The sequence below is a fragment of the Citrus sinensis genome, chromosome 3 (genome assembly GCF_022201045.2).
Source record: "Citrus sinensis cultivar Valencia sweet orange chromosome 3, DVS_A1.0, whole genome shotgun sequence".
Classification (NCBI taxonomy): domain Eukaryota; kingdom Viridiplantae; phylum Streptophyta; class Magnoliopsida; order Sapindales; family Rutaceae; genus Citrus; species Citrus sinensis.
This window is the reverse complement of record NC_068558.1, coordinates 20,861,874-20,887,392: the sequence shown is the minus strand read 5'-3', so window position 1 is coordinate 20,887,392 and position 25,519 is coordinate 20,861,874. Positions and strand designations below refer to the sequence as shown.

The window sequence follows — 25,519 nt, the reverse complement described above, 5'->3', positions numbered from 1 at the left end:
ATTAAGTGAAACCTCAGGGGAGGTATGTAAAAATAACCCTTTCTGGCTATCCTATTTGAGTCTTGTTTCTTATCCCTTTTATCAAATTTAAGTTATCTACTTTATCAATAACTTCGCTTTTCTATTTATCTTATTTAATTATTGTATACCATAAATTTCACCCAATGCTCCACATTAATCTGTTTCTCAACATTAAAATTTGTTTATCGAGTACTGATGTATATACACGTATAGTTTTTATTTTTCAAAGAATACATACATTAATACATATAAATTTGTTACGAGGCGTCGAGGCCAGCCCATAATTGTTGACTTGACCATATTCGAAGCTCAATAAAGAACAACACTCGTTCGCTCTATTGAAGCAAAAATCTCTCTAAATCTGTAAATCGGGTCGGTTTAAACATCTCTTCTCTTTTCTTTGTTTCGCAATTCAAGGTACAATAATTATTATTATTCTTATTTTGGTCTCTGATTTACACACCTTGAAATTCCTCTTATTTCAATTATTATTAATTTTTTTAATAGCTAAAGAATTTGTGAATGAATTAGACAGATTTGAGTATGGAGGCAGCCGCAGCAAGCGTGGCTCGATCTTCAATCGGCTTGCATAGTCACAGACCAGTTCTTTTTTCTGTTTATTCTGGACCTGATTTTATTCGTTTTGGCACTAAATCGCTTTTACCGATCAAGGTATAATTATCAAACTTACGGATAGACTCGTAGCTATTAATTTTGCCTTGTTTGTTTTTTTAATCGAGATCCGTTACTGTTTATTGTTTCGTTGCTTTTTTGTCTAATTGATTTAGACTCACTTAGTTGAATATGTTCAATTATCTTGCGCCTGTTTGATTGACTATTCTATTGGTTGATTCGCTGCAGCATTACTCTTCAGTTTCAAACCCTAAGCCAAGGCATAGGAGAAAGGGATTTGGAAGCAGGAGATGCATGGTCGTTAGAGCATCATCTTCTTCAGAATCATCTAGGTCAATGGATCCAATTGCTCCGCTTCAGCTGGAGTCTCCAGTGGGACAGTTTTTGTCTCAGATTTTGATAAGCCACCCACACCTTGTACCTGCAGCAGTTGAGCAGCAGCTTGAACAGCTTCAAACTGACCGTGATGCTGAAAAACACGAGGAGGCTTCTGCTTCTGGCACTGAGCTTGTATTGTATAGGTTAGTTGCTCATCTCTTGATATGGAATGTGAAATTAACTTTAAGGGAAAGTTAAGGCTTACAATTTTGTGTTTAGTTTTAGAAATTTGATGAGAATGTCAACATAAATGATGGAATGCTTCTTGTTTGATTAGTATAAATGATGGAAGTGTATAAATGCCACTTACCAAAGCTAGAAATATGAGGAAATGAATTTTTTTTTTTTAATAACAGCGCTATCATTTCATTTGGCTATGCTTTGAAATGTGTTTCATGGTTATGAGTAAACATTAGCATATGTTATGCTGTTTTTTCTTGCATCACAGTTTTTATATACTCTTGGGCTTGAAGCTCCAGAAATACTGTTATTGGTTAACTAATTTTGAAGTTGGCCTTGTATGGAACTTTTCAGATTCTTTCAATTGATCACTATATAAGTCTTGGTAATTTAAGAATAGCAAAGCTCATGAACTAGTTTCCATTACTATGTTTTATTCCTATTAAATATTTAGTTATAAAATAAAGCACATTCTTACATGCTAAATTTGGAAATCAATGTTATAAGCTTGATGATGGAAATTGTACATTAAACATTTTACAATTATACATCTCTCATATAGTTTTGTATATATAATCTTTTTTTTTAAAGTAAAATAAAAAAGCTCTACATTGAAAATAGGATGCACGGTAATTTATGGGCTTTAGGTTTTGACTATTAGGTTCACGAAATCTCACTCCGAATGCTCAAAAATTTGTAGTATAACTGGCTTATACGAGATAAACAGATTAAGATAAATGAATTTAAAGCGAATTAAGTGCAGAAGGTGGTTCGAAAGTGAATTTTTGTGCTGTAGAATGTTATGATATTTTGGGAATTGATTTATTTTATTGTTTTCTTTAAGGGATTTCATAGTTACCAGTGGCAGAGCCACATAGAGGCAAGCGGGGGCAGCTACCCCTGTAAGTCCTAATTTTTTCAGAAAATGGCTTTTAGAATTCAACCAAACATTTTATTTGTCCCCAATAAAATTTTTAATTTGTCCCTACTGCTTTGAATAATATATAAAAATGTAGGCTCAAAATTAAATTATCATCACTAAAATCACTTTAAATGAATATGTTAAATCCAAAATTATTTACAAACATTTGAGGAAAATCAAATTCTTTTAAGGAAATTAATTTGCTCCCACAGATTTGAATTCTGTCTATGCCACTGATTATTATTTGTCTATGGTTGATTTGGTTATCTTCTCGGTATATTTTTCCTCCATAGATATGCTCTGTTGTATTTTTTGAGACTTCTGGTTTGGATTATAATGTGTGCATAACATAAATATTGTTCTTCTCCTGACTTGCTTCTATTTCTCCTCCTCCTTTTCCCTGTGTTTTATCTCGCTTTTCTTTTGGTTGCCTGTGTTATTGGTTAAACCCAAAATTGTTATTGCTCTCTGAGTTCCCTTTCCGTTATCTCTATCCTATCTTTCTGGCAAGCTCCCTACACACCATTCTATGGTTTATGTTCTATTTCTTTGTCTTTTCTTTAGATCTGATTTAGCGACACTACAACACTCGAAATTAGAAGCTTATGTAACCTTAATCAGATGATGATCAATCTCAAAATCATATAAATGTAACCTATATGAAATGTTTACTAGAAATTTGATTTTATTGAAACCATTTATTATCAAAACTTTTGAATTAGGTAAAAGGCAGTAGTAAATTTCTTTGCTCATGCTTGCGTAAATATACCTTCAACATGTCAGTGATAAATTATTTAGTTTTACTGTCAAGAGTTGAACCTTAAACTATGGTATTTCAAATTTCCAGGAGAATTGCTGAGGTGAAGGCTAATGAAAGGAGAAAGGCATTAGAAGAGATTTTGTATGCATTGGTTGTGCAGAAGTTCATGGATGCTAATGTTTCCTTGATACCTTCTATTACCCCTTCTTCTTCAGACTCCTCTGGCCGGGTGGACACGTGGCTAAGCCAAGATGAGAACCTTGAGCAGCTTCACTCATCTGAAGCCTATGAGATGATACAAAACCACTTGGCTCTTATTCTTGGAAATCGGTTGGGTGATTCAACCTCTGTAGCACAGATCAGCAAACTCAGGGTTGGGCAAGTCTATGCTGCTTCAGTTATGTATGGGTACTTCCTCAAGCGAGTCGATCAGAGGTTTCAGCTTGAGAAGAGCATGAAAATTCTTCCAGATGCATCAGATGTAGAAGAGAGTGGTATTCAGCAAGTGGTAGGAGACGTGACACCCACTGGTGCTGAGGGTTCTCATGAAGCTCTGTCATCTCATCCTGAAGTTTCATCCTTTTCTGGTGGTGTCAGTCCTGGAGGTTTTGGTCATGGGATAAAGGCCTCTCGGTTGAGGACCTATGTGATGTCTTTTGATGGGGAGACACTTCAGAGATATGCGACGATAAGATCCAAAGAGGCTGTTAGCATCATTGAGAAGCACACAGAGGCGCTATTTGGAAGACCAGAAATTGTTGTAACACCACAGGGTACTGTTGATTCCTCAAATGATGTACAAATCAAAATTAGCTTTGCTGGTCTGAAGAGACTTGTTTTGGAGGCTGTGACTTTTGGTTCTTTCCTCTGGGATGTTGAGAGCTATGTGGATTCGAGGTATCATTTTGTCATGAACTGAATGATGTTCATTTTCAACTGTTTCAAACAAAGTTTGTACCAGACTGACCAAACCCAAATGGAGCACGGGATAGTTTTGAGGACAAGTATTAGGTAATTTGCTAATTGTATTGTATATAGTTAATAGTTTAATTGTCATGTTTACTTGTTTTATTGCATGCTATAACACTTGTGGTTGCTAAATGAAATTTACCTTCATTTTGCAAGTGCCTGGAAAACTTAGTTTAATCTAGGTTGACGTTGTCTCTTTTGGTTAAATCACAATATGTAAGCATATACTATCTCTAATTTATTTATTTAATATGTTTTAATAACTAATTAAATTTATTTAATATTTAAATTATTGATGGGAACCGTGTACTCCTGGCCACCCCCTTAGTCATCTCTAGTGTTATTACAACACAGAATCGCCGTTTTTAAGTAGCCTTTGATATCTCGGACGATATTTTCCAACAGAACTTCGATAGGCGAGAGGTGTAAGCACCGCGAGGTGTGAAGCGATCTCGTACTAAACGAAACGACTTTCACTTTCCATAACCAAAATGAAAGAAAGTCAACCTATTCCTGCAATTGCGGTCAGTCTCGCTACCTCTTTAGTTGCCGCCCCCTACTTGCTCATTCGCAATTACTACCACAAGAAAGTCGCCCCTAAATTCCATATCCTTGGAATTCTCGTCCGAAACTTTACGCAACAATCCAAAAAGTTAGGGCCCGTTCGGTACCCTTTTTCAAGGCATGTTCTCGTTTTCATTTTTATAATACACACATAAAACATGTTCGGTGAATTTTTTTCACAAAATAAATTACAAAACACAAAATCCGGATTCATTATTATAACTACACACAAAACAAATTACAAAACATAAAATTCGGATTTATTATTATAATTACACAACTGAAAACAAATTAAACAAATTCTCCAAATTTTACAGACTAAACCTAAAAATGAATTAGAAAACAAAAGAAAAATTGTGACCTCCTCCTTATCTCTTCACTGACGCTCTCTCTTGCCCGCAACTTTCTTCATCCAGTTGCAGCAAATCTGCACTCTCTCCCTCCCCTTATCTTCATCCAACATCTTTCTCTCTCTTTATTTCTCTCGATCCACTCTCTTCTCCTTATCTCTTCACTGCCTCTCTCTCTTCCCCCTTGCCCCGTAGCCTTCTTGATTCAGTTGCAACAAATCTGCACTCTCAGCCACTGTCGTTGCTGTGTTTCCGCCATAGCCGCTGCTGCTGTGTTTCCGCCATAGCCGCCGCTACTCTGTTTCTGCTGCTGCTCTGTTTCCGCTGTTGCTCTGCTCCGTTGCTGCTCAGTCGTTGCTGCTCGTCTTCACCCAACTTCTGTTGCTCTCCCGGATAGGTCACTTGCCGGTATTTGTTTTTTTTAAGTTAAAAACAATCCACAAAATGTCGTTGCTGTTGTTTGGCATGTTTTGCTTCTGTAAGCATATACATCATTCTTTGGAAACCAATTTAAAACGAAAAAAAGGACATTATAATTTACAAGATTTTTGACTTAATTAACTTTTAAATATTTCTTAAAGTAGGATGTTTTTGGACAGCGATATATGACATTTAGAATGAAAAAAAAGCCTGAGAATTTAATAAAAATTTTTAGAAATTATTTGAGTGATTTAATTGTTTTTAATAGCATGTAAAGATGATGTTGTTCACGATTGTCGTTGCCATGATATTGATTTTACTCCAAATTCCATTTTGTTGATGATGCAAAAGTTGAATTTATTGCCTGTCACTTTTTTTTTACAGAGAAAATGCATTAGGTAAATTGGACTTTTGTTATTAGAGAGAAATAGAGATTTTTCAAGCTTTGCCCTAGATAGAATTCAATCAAACAATCTGTAATTTCAATTTATTGCTTTAGATGGAATTCACAATTTGAATTTATTGCTTGTGATAGGTTATTTGGAGACTTTGATGTGCAAGATTTGGTTACCAACGAAGGAGATACTGGTAGACCACTTATTAATATTGATTTATCTCCTACAAGTGTCGCAGAGACGAATGCTACAAGAGATAGAATTGCAGCTTCTATGTGGCATGATTACATACGTAATGCATAATGTCTATTATGTAATTTTTTTATAATTATTTTGTTTAAATCATGTGTTGTAATATATATCTTAATTATGGTGTAAAAATAATGACAATGTAAAATTTTTTTTAATTAATGCTAATTCTAAAATTTTATTATCATGTAATTTTTTATAATAATTTTGTTTAAATTATTATGTTGTATTTGTGTATGTATTAGCTAAATAATTATTTTATAATTATAAATATGATGTAAATGCTAGTAAAAATTATTTTTGAAAAAAGTACTACCGAACGCATATTTTTTGTTTTTATTATTTTCAACTGTGTTTACCGAACGCATATTACTGTTTTCAGTTTTAAAATACAGAATACATAAAATGATACCAAACACATACTTAAATTCGAAATACAACAATTACAAAATACCATTTTTATTTTCATTTTTATTCTCAGAAAATACAAATTCAGAAACAATACCGAACGGGTCCTTAGATTCCATGAGTTCTCTTTTCTTTCTTCTTCTTCTTCTTCTTCCGCTTTTTTTTTTTTTTGGGCTTCCCTTTCCCGGTAGATCTATGGCAAATAGAGACTATATATATATATATATATTGATTACATGAGACAATTGTTTAAGAGTACAAGTCATATTATATGAGATTATAACTGATATTTACAACAGATTATAACTGAGACTAATATACATCAATTCTTATGAAGCATGGTCCAAATTTTTACTTTCTCTAATGTTCGAGAGACGTGTACTTCATTCACATTTCGAAAGGGAGAAGACTACTTTCATTTAAATTGAGCAAGAAAATTAAACCCCTACAATGTATTGTGGGGACTCAAACCTATGATTTCACAATTGTAAAATTTGGGTTCTAACCACTAGGTTAAAGCCTAGTGAATAGAGACTATATTGATATCATCACATAGACCTCAAAATAAGGATTATGTCAGCACAAATATGATAAACAAACAACATCTATAGATTCCTACTGCTGGTTAGTGGTGGTTACAGTAATTGTATAATTTTATTAATAAAATCAAAATGATATTATTTTTATAGAATTAATATAAAATATTAAAATACATAACAAAATCCTTACTACACTAAATGTAATTTTCTGTTAACTTTAATATAATAACATAGTATAATATACTATAATATAGTTAGATATAATATGGTGTATCAAACATATTAGAGGAGATGCAGAGGTTATTATTTGGGGCGTTATATATATATATATATATATATAGGGGTTGGCTATGATAGAGGGATTGGATCATAGCCCATTGTTATTAAATAAATTAAAATAGACTAGGTCAATTTTATTGACCCCCTTATTGTTATTAGGGAAATTATCATTCGTATACTCTATATTTGCTCTGTTATAAAAAATACTACAACACTTTGAGGGTATATCAATCGTTGATGAGAACCATCAAGTGATCCTTTGCACATTCATGGAGGCCCAATTACAAGAGTAAGAGCCAAAAAGATGCAAGCTGCTTTAAATGGATTAATTGAGAAAATATGGATTGAAAATGCAATTCAAGATGCAAGACATCATGAATTGGGCTTGAAGAGAAGACAAGGCATTGTGGGCATTATTCAAGTCAGTGGGCAGCCAAATACACAAGTTGTATCAAATGCTGAAAGGTCAAATTCGGAATAAAAAGTGTATTGATTGAGACAGAATTAAAATGCAAGCTATATACCGTTGGAAAGATAATTAAGTTAGCTTTCCAATAAATTTTACAGAGCTGGATTTGGAGTTCTCTAGAAGGAGTTATGACCAATTCTTTACAGCTTGTTCAGACTTGGGATTTTCAACGAATCCTTTGTTTTTCAACTTATTTGTTTGTTTTGTTTCAAGCTTGTCAATGTGTAAGGTAAGTCTACCATCAATGATGGTGGGCTAACATTAAGTTTGTCAATGATAGCATTAATTATAGTAGGCTAGCATTAAGTTTGTCAAAGATAGCATTGATCATGGTGGGTTGGTGAAGACTTTTGAAACATCTTTTGACAAACTTACTTAGAGGGTTGTTCCAATGTTTCCATTTGTATTTTTAGGATCTTGGGTTCCTTTTAGCCTATTTAAATTCAGCAACCTTGGTATGTAAGGAGATGAATGTTATTTTGAATTTGAAAGATTATTCTTTCTTTGGTTCTTTTGAGAACTAGTGAACTTATCAAGAATTTACATTCTTGTGGTGTTCCAAATTTAGACTTATCACTCACCTTCTCATCTTTTTCTTGAGTGTGGCGTCAATACCTTTCTCTATACCTTTGGTTGATATTTTCTTAAGCATTGGGTCAAGGTTTTTGTTTGCCATAAATCTGTTTAGAACTTTCTTGGGAAGTTGAAACTACAAATTAAGTGTAGGATTGAAAGTTTCATTGTGGGATTCATATCAATCGTCCACCCTTAGTTGACAAAATGTATCAGCCGACCACTAAACCGTTAGTTTCCGTTTGAAAGTTAACGGAATTACAGTGAATTGACAATTTTACCTTTGAAAATTATCACTTGTATACCCTTAAATTCTCTTTTTATCACTTGTATACCCTTAAATTATCACTTGTATTATATAAAAAGACCAAATTACCTATCTGATGTCATCATACTTAAACGGCAACTAACGGTTTGGTGGTCAGCTGATACATTTTGTCAACTTAGGATGGACGATTGATACACCCTCAAAATATTGTAGTATTTTTGATAATAGAGTAAACTAAGGGTATACAAATGATAATTTTCCTTCTTATTAATATGCATTTTTAATTTAAATCAATTAAAATAAAAATTTATTAAATAAATAATATTTTAAAAATAAGAAGAAGAAGAAGAAGAAGAAAAGACAAGTAAAAAAGGAAAAAAAAATATTTTTATTACAAATATTTTGAAAAATTAAATCAAATGAGTATTAACAAAAAGACAAAAGTTTAATTCATTTTCTATGAAATCTATCTCATATTTAGCATTTTAAGTTTTCTGTTTAATGTTTAATGTAATTATTTTCTAAATACCCTGATTTTTTTTTTTTGGCTCTCGTTTCATGTTTACGTTCATGTTTCATGTTTCATGTTGCAAGTTCAAAGTTTCATATTTGATGTTTGATATTCACTGTTACAGAGGTACTCGTATTTTATGTTCATTGTTGCATATTTTAAGTAACGTGTTTCATGTTTATTATTATATGTTTCATTCAATTACTTTCGAAATACCCCAAATTTTTTTTTTTGCCCCCGTTTCATGTTTCAGTTCATGTTTCATGTTGCAAGTTCAAAATTTCATATTTGATGTTTTATGTTCACTGTTACAGAGGTATTTATATTTTATGTTCATTGTTGCATATTTTAAGTAATGTGTTTCATGTTTATTGTTATATGTTTCATTCAATTACTTTCCAAATACCCCGAAATTTTTCTTTTTTGCCCTCGTTTCATGTTTATGTTCATGTTTCATGTTCATTGTTGCATATTTTAAGTAACGAGCTTCATATTTACTGTTCAATATTTCATATAATTATTTTCCAAATACCCCAAAGTTTCATATTTGATGTTTTATGTTCATTGTTGCATATTTTAAGTAACGAGCTTCATATTTAATGTTCAATATTTCATATAATTATTTTCCAAATACCCCAAATTTTTTTTCCCCATGTTTCATGTTTACGTTGAAGTTTCATATTTCAAGTTTTGAGTTTCATATTGATGTTTTATGTTCACCATTGCAAAGGTACTCATATTTTATATTCGTATTGCATATTCTAAGTAATGTGTTTCATATTTACTATTCTATATTTCATATAATTATTATCTAAACACCCCGAAATTTTTCTTTTTTCCACCCGGTTTCATGTGTACGTTCAAGTTTCATATTGCAAGTTTAGAGTAGCTTATTTTTATGTTTGTTGTTTATTGTTTCATAATTTATGGTAAGTAAATTTCATTTTATTCATGAATGATTTCTTGTAGAAGTAGTGAAGCCAATGTTAGTAACAATTATGGTTGTGGTAGTTCTAAGTTAGCTCGCTCAAGTGAACAATTTTCATTCAACGCTAGTGAAGCATCATATGAACTTGAAACCCAAAAGGAATGTGGGAGTAGTTCTTATGTGTTCTCACAATCTAATGATTATTTCTAAAATAATTCATCAATGTCACCATCACTAGGAGGGGATACTTTTACATTTCTTCCATATCCCAACATGCAGTCTAATTGGTGGCCTCATGACAATTCATTTGACTAATCGGAAGACGTGACAATTCATTTGACAAGTTAAGATGAACAATTGTATCCAACTTTGCAAGAGTCGTGCTTTAATTGAAGCTTTTGTTAGTGTGTTACTATTTTGTTTATACACTCATGATATGGAATTTATATTCGCCTTAACTTGTCTTATTTCTTATCTTTGATGATTGTTGATATATACTTGAGTTTAACATGTTATATGCTTAAATTTCTGTTTTTGGATGTTCATCATCATGTCTCATGCATAAAAAATGGCATTTGAAATTTTTCAGAATCACAAAATGGTCTCGGAATTGATCAAATTTTGGCCGAAAAACAAGACGGTCTAAATTTAAGGAGAACCGGCTAATCACTTTTTTAAAGCGGCTAACCGTTTTCTTTAAGTGGCTATCTGCTATTCAGTTCTAGAAACTTAGTGGCTAGCTGCTTGAAGCAAGCAGCTGACCGCTTAGTTTCTAGAACTGAAGTAGTTAACCGCTTGGTTCAAGCTGCTAGCCGACTTCATACATATTCACAATCTTTGTCACTCGTTCTCCATCTCTCTCTACATTATTTCGTTTCCATCTCTTTCTCTTTCTCTTTCTCTAAAATTTTTCATTTTCCACTCACTTTCTTGCCAAAGCGACTCTCTAGAACCATTTTCCATTTATTAAACCTCACCTATTCACTCTCAAAACACCATTTCCTTATTTATTTTCAAAATTCCTAAATCTTTAAACCTACTTTACCCGTTTCACATACCCCCGCTTTTGAGTCACTTTTCGCTCATTCTTGACCAAATATTGTGTGTGAATTATATTTCTACACTATATCATTAACAAATCATTTTCCCTAAATACAACAAATTACAAATCTAATAACTTAAACAATTACAAGGATAAGTTTAAAGCTGAGTAACCTCGATGAGAAGAGTGAAAGTGAGAGCCGGGAGTAGGAGCGAGAGTGAGAGAAAGGTAGAGCGTGAGTGTGAGTTGGACCAAGAGTAAGAGCAACAGCAACAGCGACGCGAGAGTAAGAGTGTGAGCGGGAACGGGAGCGTGAGCACGAGCGGGAGAGTGAGCAAGAGCAAGAGCGAGGCATAATGTGGTGATCGAGAGGGAGAAAGATGAGGGTTTTCTTGTTCAATGTTCCAGAGGAGGAAGAAAAAGCAAGGGGGAGAAAGAGAGGGAGATGAAAATGCTTTTCTTCCGTTTGCCCGCTTTTTTTTTTTGCTTTTATTCACTTTTTTTTTTTTATAAATTGATACCCCAACTGTTGGATTCAAATAAGCTGAATCCAATGACTCAAGGGCAGCCCTTACACCATACAGGGGATTTTATGCCCTGCATGGTAGCTGAGGCCATATATATATTGATGTTTCAGTAGTAAAATTACCTAAATGAAACCAAAGAACGATACAAATAATGATCCTACACAAACTCTGGCTCTTCAGTAATCAAATAAACTATACCAAGATGCGGATGCCTCTAGCTTTATACGGATGAGTGACGTGGCTGCTTGATTTTATTCCATCCGTGCAAAACCTTGCCATGAACATCATAGAACTTAATCTCTGCTTCAAATTGAGTCAACTTCACAGACATGAATCCTTGCCCGTCGTAAAAAAAGTTTAAACCATCTCCATTTTCTTCTTTAATATTTCCTCTCCATGCCTTAGATCCTGCTCCACTCGTAAGAAATTGTATAGGGCTGCCACAACAATCTTACGAATTAGTCATATGAAACATAATCCAATCGTTTAGTTTAATGAAAGATAATGTTGCTTCTCAAAATTACCTTTCCCTGTCACTGATATGCTCCAAGCAATGGTCATGGCCGTTCATGTAAAAGTCAACGTCGTAGGTCTGAAATTATTCACAGGATTTACCGGAGTTCAGTGTGCTGAAATGGGTAAATTATTGTATTTACATATAAGTTATTTTTTACCTTGAGAAGTGGGAGGATATGCCTGATAAGTTCCTGGGTGTCTCCATGGTGCCCAATGCTTCTAATTGCATGGTGGCCAACAACTATTTTCCACTTTGCCATTGATTTTTTGAACGCTGATTCTAAATCCTATTATGGATACATGATTGTAAGATTACAACTAATACAAATTTTATCTATTATATCGTTGATTGAAATAACAAATCTTTATATATGTTTTATACCTTCAATATGTTGGCACGATAAGCTTTTCTAGAGATAATACCTCGCCAATTATAAGTATGACCCTCTGCTTTGGAGAAGTACATATTGACAAAAGGAGTGGTATCCACAAAGAAAATCTCAGCTAATTCTGAAAAAAAAAATGTTGGCAATTGAGTATTATTAAGACAGTTTACGTCTATATGACTGAGTATTGAGTATTCCTCTGTATTTGCTTGCATTTACAATAAAAGATCTTAAGCAAATCCATCTTCTATCAATTATTCTGAGGAGGGGGCTTAATTGAGCCTCAGCATCGCCCCTATAATCATGGTTGCCCAGAACTGCATTTTGAATAAGTATTAATTAGTGTCAATTGAATATAGCATTATATTACATGTAAAATTGATGTTGTGATAAGAGATGAGTGATGAGGGAACTTGCTGCTATACCACTGCTTTTGCAAGCTCTTTACTGTGTAGATTTTGGAAAATGATTTTTCAAATGCTGTGTCATCTTCTCCACTTAATCCATTATCATAAAAATTATCTCCTATTGAAACTACGAAATCGATGTCTAGTTTCTCTCCAATTCTTCCCATCTACGTATTAATATCGTAGCAAATCAATATCAATTATTCATTTCTCTTCTAGAATAGCAATCAACATAGTTAAAAATACTAGAACATGAAAGATGATGAAAAAAAGGAATGATGATGTCGGGAGCACAAGCTAATTTGTTATTCAATTGAATAATAGTATACACTAATTATTCCCTTAATAGTCGAATACACAACTACAAAGAGTTTGTCCTTAAGATTATTCAATAAAAGATTACTCAATAAAAAATGCAATCAAAGTGATGAATATGTAATGTTTTGTTACCTGAGAAGTGAGTTGAGACTGGTTGAAGGCACCTCTTCTACCCCAATCACCAATCACCAAAAAGCTAAGCGAAAGCGGCTCATCATTTTTGGTTTCGGTTGAAATGGGATGCTCAAATCTTTGAAGCTCTGCTTTTGCACTTGTAATAAGGAATAGGAAGAAACACAGAGCTAAAACAAGCCAAAGTGCGATTTTGATGAACATATTGGATGCCATGTTATGGTCACAATAACATAATCTACATATCATGATATTTTTGCTTATTTATACGTAGTTGAAAACAATCTCCAGGAAAGTGCTTCAATCACTTAACTTGATACGTAGTCCAGGTTGCATGAATTCTGAGTATGATTAATTAAAACTATGTCGTTACTTGGTAAAATAGAGGCAAAGTTATGTCATATCCGATTAGTTTTAGTAGTTGTAACTGTAACCGCACGGGAGATCGCAGAGAGCAATTGGAGGATATGCGAATATGCCATTGGCATTAGAACATTATTAGAATATTCGTCCCAAGATTTAGAGAGCTCAACTTGTTGTGGGCCCTCTCTGCGTAATATAGTGCTTAAAATATTACATACAATTTTCTAATTTCATGAGAAGAGCATCCAGATTTATATTAACAATAAATCAATTTTATGGTCGGTTTGGCTGGACAAAAGAATGAGGTAGCCGGGTCTAAATTTCATGAATGCCATCAAATCGCCTCTTGTTTTCCATACTGCAGCTATAGAATGTTGGTGTCTTGGTGATATGAACGAATTGCACAAATAAACTTGGACTATTTGCGGCCTCAAATGAAATGGTCGGGTAAGAACTTAAGAAGTAAAAGATCTCGGTCAAATAACTTAAGCAACGCGCGCGCGCGCATCTATAAATATATATTTTAAAAGATAAAAATTTAGGTTGTGCTATAATAAAATATTAATAATTAAATTTTAAATCATAAATATTTGTAGATTTTTTATTATTAAGGACAAACAAGTATGAAAAAAATTATGAGAAGTATTTTTTTTTGAAATTGTTTTTTACTTATATTTACCACTTTTTAGATGCATTAGAGGTGCTTTGTGAGGCAGCACATACACATATGTATTCTCTCTAAAATAGCACTTGTAGTGACTCTTAAGATTTTACTATTTTACTATTTAATCTTTTAAATATCTCTGAACAGCCTTTGCTTTTTAATTAATTCCATTTACTTTAAGGGTTTCTCTATGATGCTGTAAAAAATTTACAACATCAATAATGTATTAATTTTGAACCATTAGATTTAATCAATGGTGTACAATATTTGTACTAAAAAAATAATCTAAAAATAATAGTAAACAGTTTGTTAACCGTTCAAGTGGGTGGAGAATTTTTGTAAAATAATACCACCCTTAGTGTTTGAAACAATTTCACTTAAATAACATATTTTATTTAAAATTACTTTTCAGCCCTCCTTTAAATTTGTAATATGATAATCTTTTTTAAATAAATCTTCCAAAATCAATTACCATTAAGTATAAAATATAATATCAAGTAGGTTATTTAACACAAAGTCTTATAATAATTTGTATTGTATGAATTTAATTACAAACCATTAATACCTAAATAATAATGATAATAGAAGGCATTTCAATAAACTATTTTATATGTGTTTTATTAATAATACTATATGAGTCACAACAAATGAGAAATATTTTATTCACCAATTCTTATTGAAAAATATATATGTCTATATAACTATAGAGTGGGAAATATTTTGATTTAATTTTTTAACAAAAAATTAAACTATTTATTTCATGCAATTCAATGGTGGAGGATATAACATTATGAAATGTTGCTTTGACTTTCAATATCAACTATTAGATTATGATATATTAGTGGCTCAAATATTGTGTCAAAATTTTAAGTTAAAGTATCCCAAACCATATCTTTATAATGGAAATATAAAAACATGCAATGATTTTTTTTCTTCATTTTGTCCATTAAATATTATTTGATGTGATATTTTATTTATTGTCACTATTAATTATCATAATAAAAGTAATGACTCTTCGTAACATAAAAATTTATAATTACTATCAAAGAATAACAATAAAATAATCTTTCAAGATTCATAAACTAAAGTTAATTAGGAATATGTGGTAGATTTAACTTTTATGAAATTAATAAAGTGACATTTGAAAATAAAATGAAAACAAACTTGTGAAAATTAAATTTTATAAGGCTCAGATAATTTTCTACTATGTCAATAAAAATCTAAAAATATAAATGATTTTCGTTCACTTTTTTTCCCACGTAAATATTATCGGAGGCAATATTTTATTTATTATCACTATTAACTATCATAACAAAAGTAATGACTCTTCATAATATAAAATTTTATAATTACAAGCCAAGGATATCAATAAAATAATCTTTCACGATTCATAAACTAAAGCTCATTAGGAATATATATTCGATTTAACTTTTATGAAATTAACAAAGTGATATTTGAAAATAAAATGAAAATATATAAGCTTATAAAACTTAAAACTCCCACCATATAAGGATATTAACTGTAAGATAAATATAAAGTACAGAAAATAAGTATGTTAAATGGGTGTTAAAAATGATACATATTTCATGATCAATTATACAACGGCCCTTAATATTATATAAAATAATGAGTATTTTAATATACAATATTAAATTTTATTAAAACATGTGTGATCAAGTAATTTTTATATTACAAGCAATCTCAACAATGAGTTTATTGATGTAACTATGACATTTACTTAACTATATGTACTTAGTTGTGTTATTTATTAGTATTATATCATATATAAATTTTACAATTGCAACTTATTTATTTGATTTGTGTTAAATAACCTACCATTACATTTTATATTTAATGGTAATAGATTTTGGAAGATTTATTTAAAAAAAATTATCACATTTCAAATTCAAAGGGGGATTGATAAATAATTTTAAATAAAATATGATATTTAAGTGAAATTGTTTCAAACTCTAAGGGTGGTCATAGTTATTTTACAAACTTCTCCAACACTTACATATTTGTTAACCGTTTACCATCATTTTTTATTTTTATTTTTACCTACAAATATTGTGTACCATTGATTAAATCCGCACAATTAAAAATATTATTGATGTTGTAAAAAAATTACAACATCATAGAGGAACCCTTATTTTAAAGATTATCCATATTAAAAATAAAATTTAATAAAAAAACAAAAAAAAAAATTTATAACCTTAACCACCTCTCACTGCGTCAAGCCACTGCGCCACTAGCTCTTAGTCATCAATTGATCCCACCGATAAAAATCCCAAGCGACCACCGGCCAAAACCTTCATTATTTGATTAGGAAATGATAAGGTCGATGGTTACATAGGAGTTTAATGTATTTGTGAAGCAATTGTCCTCATCGTCTTCTTTCCTTATTTGATGGATTTGTTGCACCTTCTTTGTATGAATATGGATTCGTTTCAATCTAAAAATTTCAGTACATTAGGTTCATTAACAACACATATAGTGCAAGAAGGAGATTTTTATATTATTTTCTCAATAAATTATTGGGCTACGAATCGGTGTGTTGATAATGGAGATAGAAGGTGGTTAGGATTTCTCAAAATTATATATTTTTTATTTTAAAAAGTAAATAAGATTAATTAAAAAATGAATGCTGGAGAAAAATTACCTCCATTCAAGATTTTTATTATTATTTTTTAATTTCAAAGATACCCTCCAACTCAATAAGTATTTATAAATATTTTACATAAAATATTCGTTAATTATTTAAATCTCTAGTAAAATAAAAAGGTGACACGTGCCTGGAGTGGTCACCCGTGCTCAGTGGCAGTTTGGCGGTGACAACGTCACGGACATACTATTAGACTTTAAATTCTCACACACCTATGCTTTTGTGAATTAAGTAAGGTGGGAGGCTTATGCGTGGCAACAGAAACTCGCCGCCGATAACTCTAGCTAACTAGGGTGTCGTCCTGCCGCCATGCTATAGATCGAGAAGCAAGATTCTGCATCGCACATAGGCCTCCCACCCTGTTCAGTTTCCAAAATTGATCTCACCATCATGTAGATTTTAAAAAAGGGAGATCTAAGGATCTTTTCACAGTACCTTGCTCGTACGGAAATAATGACCTGAGCCTGACGTAAAGAACATGGTTTCTTTAAGGAGGGTCGATAGTGACGAGAGAGTCGCGGATCAATACTGAAATTGGAGAAGATGACGAGTTTGGAGAGAATTCATACGGCAAATTATGGAAAGGCAGAGAAGATTCAACCCAAAGAGAGAGAAGACCAGAAGTAAAGGAGACAAGCTTGAAAGTCCGAAAGTAGAGAAAAAGATCCTTAACCTAGAATCCAGAATACATTTGCAGACTAGGATATTTGTTTATTTTGGCCACTTAAACCCAAGAACAAATGTGTTAAGTTTTGTGCCCAAAGCAAACGGTTTGAGAGAGATTTAGTCATGATTCTTTAATAGAATTTGTATAGTAAACAAATACGTTAATTTGTACTTATTCATACTCACAAGGGCAAGCTTAAAGGGAGATGATAGTAGCACCGTACAGAAATAAGCACAGTTAAGCTGTACATTCTGCAATATGCAGCACGACCATAGACATTTAGGTGTACACAAGATGGCATGAACCATATCCTATACCATCATCAAGTTCAATTTGTGATCGTTTTAATTACAAGCGAGAAACAAAAACAATTATTTTTCATTAAGTCCTATAATCAGCTAATATTTGGGACCCAAAAGAGAGAGAAGAAAAGCCCTGTAATTGCCTGATGTTTCAGAGTGAACAGCATCAGTCAAGGTCTTCTTGTATTTCTTCGAGTACTCAGCTTTTATATACTGCATATCAATCTCAGTTCTAGTCACAATTACCCTTACCAGTGTAGTATCGTCCGTGCCCAGACCTTTCATTGCTTTGTGTAGTACCTGGGAAGTTGAGTCAGGTTTTTCATCATTCTACAATAGTTGGTCAAACAAATAAGCAAATGCTGGTAAGCATCACAATTTATTGAAATAAAACTCCTCTGCAATGTCTTTTCAGCACCACCATCCTATAGCATTTGGTTTAATGGAACGCATAAATGCTTCAAAATTATTATTGCCCTGTAACAGTTGTGTTATCATTTTGTTGTTGGAGCCTGAAAGTATTTAAGGTGCACACAATTTGAATATCTCCAAGATGGCTTCCAAGAGATGCTTCAATGAACTGTAAGCTTTTTACCTTTCCAACCCTGTTAAACAATCTGATTTCCACTTCACATATTATTGTAGTTCTCAATAATAGCTTCTTATGACAGCATATGTTCAAAAGTATCCCTTTCCAAACACTGGCTGAATATGTCAATTCTACCGTGCAACATGAACAAAGGTACATGTAATCACCGAACAAAAATATTTGCATATTGTAAGATCACTTACCTTCGTGAAATACTTCGCAGGATTCTCTGAGCATTTTAAAATTGTCAAAAGACCATACTCAAAATTGCCCGATGTTTCCTTCTTCACCACCTGGTAGAAAGCATCATGGATAAGCATCAAATAAAAAAATTTCTCGAGTAATAACAACTGGGGAAAAAATTCACCTTTTTAAGTGAGTTTCCATACATACTGTGATAAACAGAAGCAACATAAGCCAAATGTGCCCTGCTTCGTTCACAGAATATCCGAATGAAAGTCCTCTCATCAGTTCCTAATCTCTTCTCCCCAGCTTTGTAAAGTGCCTTGGCATCATTCTCAACCATTTGTCTGTCAACTTCCAGACCTTCATTCCAAGGGGGGCTCACATATGCCAACAAGAGCTACACCAAATATATTAAACCAAGTCATAAATGCTACTATTTATTATAGAGTAAATCTCTAATACGGAAATTCAGATTTTTCTTTTCCTTCTGACTTGTAGCCTAAGCCATTAGAGCATTCCAATAACTGAAAGCAGTCACTGACAGTACCATAGAAATAACTTATTATCTCTTCCGCGATTAACACACTAAATAAATGGATCCACATACCTTTTAATTTTCTCTTCTCATTTCAAGTAGGGCTGTAGAACCTCAGATTTGGATGAATTCGATCAGATTTCAGATTGTTTGGATTGGGGGAAACAAAAAAAAACCATCTGAATCCATCCAAACCTCAAATCTGATCTGATCCTAACCGAAATAAAACGGATCGGATGAATTTGGGTTCGGATCAGTTTGGATGAGTTCGGATTTGGATGATATTTCGAATTCAGATGGTATTTCGGACTGGGTTGCATTCGGATTAGGGGTCTTTTAGCAATTTTCATACAAAATTCATGAAATAATAATTGATTTGATATATTTTTAATTTGTTCCAATAAGTAATGCAATCTGATCCAATTGTGTTGGATTAACCCGGATCCGATCCGATTGGATGGTAAAAATTGTACCCAATCAGAAATTGGGCAATAACCGAATCCGACCCAATGCCCAACCCTAATTTCAAGTCATCCATTGACTTTATTCACTTTTCCATTATCTCTGCTCTTTTATTGTATCATCAACCCTCTCATATTCTTTGTCGATCTATGACATAACAAATTTTTTTAATTAGGTGGCTCTAAACACCTAGAAAAAGTTTATGACATGACAAGGCGAAAGATGAAGCCAGTTTGGCTCTTCTAATGGGGCCTCTTGGTGGTGGTTCTAAGTGGACAAAACTAGGCTCTCACAAGATAATAAGATTGAGACCAATGTGAAGGGCCATGTTGGATCTTGAGAAATATGTAGAAAGAGAGGCACAAATAAATATAGAAAGAGAGGCACAAATAAATAGCTGTAATTCAACTATGCTTTCAGCATTTGTTCAATGGGGCTTGTAGTATCTTCGGGAATAAGATGATTGTGTAGATGATATTAGTCTTTGGAGGTTCAAAGCAAGCACAGGCAAGAAAACTTAGATTTCAGTTGAGTTGCCGTTTCCTTTCTCTCTCTCTTTAATTCTTATTTTTTGGGTGGTGATTGTTGGTATTTAGTAAGTTGAATAAACAAAGTCAGAATCCATATAGATATTATCCAGTGTTTTTATGTTATGGTAATAAACTAACTGGAAGAATGAATGAACTTAAAGGTCAAATAATTTTCTGCACAAGGGTTTCTTGTGAGAAATAATAAAATTAAGAGAGTTGGAGAAAACAAGGCAACCAAACCAGTGAGAGAGACGTATAGGGAGTTGGAGAAAGAAATAAAGGCACAAGCAAGAGAGGAATTAAATTGTAAGTTAGGCCATTGATCACTTTATTCATGAAAGATCTCGACCAATTGAATGATTCAATAGCAGGGACTGAAGTCCAGATGTCCATGAATATAGGCTCTCCACATGTACGTTAAGTTATTTGGCAAGTAAATTGCATCCTATTTTTTGGAGTAACAGCATAGAAAAGAATAGCCCCGCAGCAATTGCCCTCTCATTTGATGACTATTTTCTAGTTTGTTATCAATTTCAAAAGCTTATCCCTAAAGGGCATGCAAGAACTAAACAATATCCCGCAACTGTTAAGAGTACCCAGGTTCAGTTTGAGTACACAGTATTTTTCTTTTCTTTTTCTTTTCTTTTTTTTTTGGATACACAATTCAGGTTTGCTAAAGAAATAAACAGTTATGAAAAACATACTTATCATTTATGGCAATCATGAATAATACAACTTTCATGCAGATCCTGGTACTAGCTAAATTACCCTATATAAAATTGCAGCTAATATTTCAAGGCATAATTGTCGGATGTTAGCACAGCATATAACATGTTTCTCAATCCTAATAGAATTGTGTTTAATAAATACGTGCCTTCTCTGCCCACCTTTGCATTTCAATAAATCAATAAATAACTAAATATATGCATTAAGTATTACCTTTCTTCAACATTTATAAACTTACTTTCAAAAGTTGCTGCTGAAGATATAAAGGTTGACTATGGATGGACCATTCACATCAATAAGAAACCCTCAAATATGTCGAATTTTCTGTGTAATCGAATTACTTCAACAATGCTAAGAGAAAATGAGAAACCAGAACATTTCTGAAAAATGAGGTGGGACCACAAGCAAAGTAAGGCAAAAAGTTTCGAAAACAAGGAAACTAATAGATATTACTCCAGATGACAAATATTTAGAGCAAAGTTAACAAACACAATATTTCAGATAGAATAAAAAGAGAAACATATTCTACCTTTTCATGATCACCAGAAGTGTGTCTCTTAATATCATCTTCAAGGTGGACGCCAAACTTTGAATGGTAATGTTGTCTAATCAACTGAATCTGGGATGGTGTGCGAGAACAAATTACTTCAGTGGCAGCTTTTAAGTTACCTGTGGTAAGTGAATTTCTCACAACTACTGCATCACGTCCTGCTGGGTCATGCATCCAGAGCAAAACTGCCATCTGATTTGTAAAAGATCAAATATAGGAAGAAAATTAATAAAGGGAATAGCCAATATTTCAAAAAAGCTAAAATAGTTTTGAAAAGATATACTGAGTGCGTATTACAGTGGTACCTCCAATTTGCCACTAAGCTCTGAAGACAAGCGTTTACAAAGGTCTTCAGAATACATAGCTCTGTAATCTTGTTGGATAAGAGCTCGTTGTGTTGCATCTCGATGGGCAAGAATGTCGATCACCACAGCAGTATCACATCCCCATCCTGAATTCACATGAAAGAGCAAACATTTGATGCAATGAAAACCATAATATTCACACAGAATGAACTCATCGGAAGAAAATCTATGGAATCGTAACTGTGTCAGCCCATCCACCTCCAGGGTGCGGTTAGATTATTTTACACAGAAAATAGAACACTATATACAACAGATGTCCAAATCACCCATTTGGTTAACAAGGGTGAAGGCAGCAATATCATAATGCCAATAGTAGAATATTCAAATAATAATTTTTAAACATTCCAAATGAAAAGAACTCCACAGATACTACTTACTTTAAAATTAGAGGAAAAGAAAAAAGACATTAAACCTGCCACTTGTCATTTAGTTTAGACTTTAAAAGAAATTTGCTTCTATACAATATAAAATCCTCTTATATAAGGAAAGCATATATAGGCCTTCTCTTAGAATTTCAATTGAAGAGAGCACCTCAAATATTACTTTCTTCGCTTATCTTGTAGAAGCATTTTCTTGATGAGCATTTTCTATATATGAGAAAGGATTCGAAAGACTAATCTTGGAAACATTTCACATCAAGGCATTACAACAACATTGTGCCGGTCTCACTACTCTTAAACATGGCTTAAAAGCCTAAACTTGTTAGATCCAGTCTCATGACAAAGTAGATTTTCATAAACTACATGACTTTAGACTACAGTATTAAAATGCTCCCACATTACATTTCGTGTGTAAACCTTGACCATATCCTTGATGCTGCAACAGAGAAAGTGAGCATGTTATAGAAGAGATGCTCATACCAACAAGAAAATTTTTTATCCTCAACAGTGTTATCCGAAAAAAGTAGTATTAATATTAATGAAAATAGTTATAATAAAACTAGTGAAAGCCTAGTGAGAAAAAGAAATAAAAACAAAACCAAAAGTCAAAAGCGTAAATCCTACCTAAATGACTATTCTTTTCTTGTTTCCCTTATTGGTGACCCACTAAAACATTGATATGATCATTTTTTTTTTCTTTTCACGTATTCAAGATTGTTATGAAACAGTAAAAGTAAGAGCAGTTTTCTAAGTCGACTAATAATAGACATGTCAGGCACAATTATCATCATTTCTCTACAATTTGTACTGCTGTATTTTATATAAATATAAATGGTGAAGTGACATAATCACTAATTGTTATTAACAACTTGCAATGCATTGCGTGCTTCTGCCATTTGACATTTTGGAAAAGCACCCAATTATGGATATTGAAGGGATCAATGTAGCAACTCAATTAATGTCGACTGTAGAATGACTCAATGGGTTTGGTCTTGATGGCTCAAACTGAGGCTTTATTAAAGAAAATAAAGAATAAACCCATGTATTGCATACAATAACATTATGCTGTTTGTTGACTATTTATATGTCATAGCCCAAAATCTACATGTTTAACATATTAATGGTTCACCCATTTCCTTTTATTTGATCAATTAGCTTACCTCACTTAAGACCTTCTATTGGCAAGTTTCTCAATCAAAAACACTTATCATTACCATCTCTTACATCAATCAAAGAAGCTTTTATCTTTTTGCCTACTTTCCGACTGTAATTCCATCCAAAATTTCTTTTACATAACACTCTTCCAAAATAAAGAATCCAACACCAAGTTCATTTAAGCATAAGATAAGATTTGTCAATAATTCCAAAAGTTCCTGAGTACTATATTTATCCATGACATAAAGTTAAATCACAGAAATAGCAGCAGTCCTGGTTATGTGACATATCGTATGCTCAAATTTCAAATCAAATTCCTTCATCCTTTTAGAACCCACACTACACCGAGATTTAAGCCTAGGTTCATTATCTTTGAGCAACTCTATGAACTCTGCCTTCCTCACATCCTTTTTTTAATTTTTTTTAGCAATAGTAATTTGTAAGATTTTCCACATGGCCAAATCTTCTTTCAAAAAAATTCAAACCACAACTCAATTTTAAGTCCTAAATCACATATCCAGATCCTCAAAATCTAAGCATACCATTTTGCTTTTCATCAAATCATAACAAAGAAGATAAGGATTATGAAAAAACAAATGGGATTGTCGATTTCAACATGCCACACATGTCCCTAATTCTCTCACTTGAATTTATACGTTCAATCCGACAAGCAAATTAGCAAATTTACAATTGATTTTATAAGTCTCTGTAATCAGTCAAGAAATTAATCCCTGAGCATTTCAGAATTTCTCTACCGAAACATGAATATACGATATAATTAACAAATTCTTTAAATAAATAATTAAAAAATTATTACAAAAGTTTCATGATTGGAAGTAAATTAAAAAAAATGAAAATTCGTAGAAAAAGAGAAGAATACCCTTAAAAGCACCGTGAAGCTTGATGGCATCATCTCGTGGAGAAGTTAGGATTGGTGGAACGATTAGGCTTGACATTTTTGTTTTCTTTTTGAATTTCAAAATATCTCTCTATCTTCATCAATATCTGCTATGGGTAGGAGTAAAGGGTTTGTTGAAATTTGATTACGTAAGCACCACAGTTGCCACGTGTCAAATGCTTTTATTAGTTTTTGACAAGTTACTAATATTTGCTTCACTTCAATATCTGGCGCGTGGAACAGAAAAGGTCAACCCCAGCGATGTAATTATGGTTTATTTACTGGTAGTAATCGGGATCCTTCAAAATCGGAACAAAGTAAAATGAGAAATGAGAAGTAAAATAATTTATTTATTTTAATTATAAAAATTATAGTTGAAATGAATTGTATTGTTATTGATGTGTTTATTTTTATTTTAAAATTAAAATAAATTTTTATAAGTTATTAAATTGATATTAGTTGATTATTATCATTAATAATAATAAGAATATTAATATGATAATAATAATAATTAACATCGTTATAATTAATCTTAATAATAAAATTACTATAATAATAATGATAATAATTACCATTATAATAATATTAATTATTGTTAATAACAATTATAATTATAATTATTTATAATCATTATATTAACAATATTAATTATTATTATTATTGTAGGCCTAATTTGAAAATCTGACCAGGCCTTCAAGAACAAATTTTTATGGCCCAAATTTAGCCTTCAACCATAATAAATGTTAATATAGCCCGATGAACTACATAGAGCCCAAAGATTCATCTAAAAAAGCAAACAAAATTTATTAAGAATACGTTTAACACACTATATTATATTATTTTAATATTAGAGAGTGTTTGGTACCCCTCATTACATGTGATTGCATTGCATTAGCAATGCAGCCCCATGTTTGGAGTACCAAATAACTGCATTAAGGTGCAATTATAAATTATAATGCAGCCATTGGGCGCATTAGGTAAAGTTAAAAATTTATTAATAAATTATAATATAAAAATAAAAAATAATATACTATTATTGAATGATAAATTATTTATTTATTAATTTATATTAATAAATATAATGTAAAAAAAATAAAAATATTATATTAAATTAAAAACTTTATTTATTTATTATTATTATTATTATTATTATAAAGCAAAAGGAAAAGTCAAAAGCAAAAGGAAAAAAAGAAGAAGCAAAGCTAATGCATTAACTGACGGATTAGCTAAACCTAACTCACATCTTAATTCCTTACAAATTTGTTCCAAACATGAGGTTGATATTATTTTAATATGAACAGTATTTTAATATCATATAATACAATGTACCAAATATGCCCT

General features: G+C 32.1%; 3 protein-coding genes across 4 annotated transcripts; 1 reads left to right on the top strand and 2 right to left on the bottom strand.

Moving 5' to 3' along the window:
• The first annotated feature begins 270 nt into the window (after window positions 1–270).
• Window positions 271–4,126, top strand: LOC102611948 (UV-B-induced protein At3g17800, chloroplastic-like). 2 transcript variants are annotated; one of them, XM_006493206.4, is made up of 4 exons: window positions 271–438; window positions 557–693; window positions 883–1,175; window positions 2,982–4,126. In XM_006493206.4, the coding sequence occupies exons 2-4, from the start codon at window positions 565–567 to the stop codon at window positions 3,811–3,813; spliced, it is 1,254 nt and encodes a 417-aa protein (XP_006493269.2). In that variant the 5' UTR covers window positions 271–438; window positions 557–564; the 3' UTR covers window positions 3,814–4,126. The 2 variants fall into 2 exon arrangements, with proteins under 2 accessions (XP_006493269.2, XP_006493270.2); XM_006493207.4 differs by having other exon boundaries at window positions 274–438; window positions 553–693.
• Window positions 4,127–11,302: 7,176 nt separating this feature from the next.
• LOC102612438 (purple acid phosphatase 17-like) lies at window positions 11,303–13,988 on the bottom strand. The gene is made up of 7 exons (XM_052436324.1): window positions 13,145–13,988; window positions 12,705–12,861; window positions 12,497–12,604; window positions 12,284–12,411; window positions 12,060–12,188; window positions 11,910–11,977; window positions 11,303–11,822 (listed from the first exon to the last, which is right to left on the bottom strand). Exons 1-7 carry the CDS (start codon window positions 13,391–13,393, stop codon window positions 11,606–11,608), a joined length of 1,056 nt encoding a protein of 351 aa, XP_052292284.1. The 5' UTR covers window positions 13,394–13,988; the 3' UTR covers window positions 11,303–11,605.
• Window positions 13,989–17,728: 3,740 nt separating this feature from the next.
• Window positions 17,729–24,325, bottom strand: LOC102612738 (annexin D5-like). Its single transcript, XM_006493209.4, has 6 exons — window positions 24,161–24,325; window positions 21,686–21,831; window positions 21,360–21,572; window positions 18,759–18,974; window positions 18,595–18,684; window positions 17,729–18,102 (listed from the first exon to the last, which is right to left on the bottom strand). Exons 1-6 carry the CDS (start codon window positions 24,234–24,236, stop codon window positions 17,899–17,901), a joined length of 945 nt encoding a protein of 314 aa, XP_006493272.2. The 5' UTR covers window positions 24,237–24,325; the 3' UTR covers window positions 17,729–17,898.
• Between the last annotated feature and the right edge of the window lie 1,194 nt (window positions 24,326–25,519).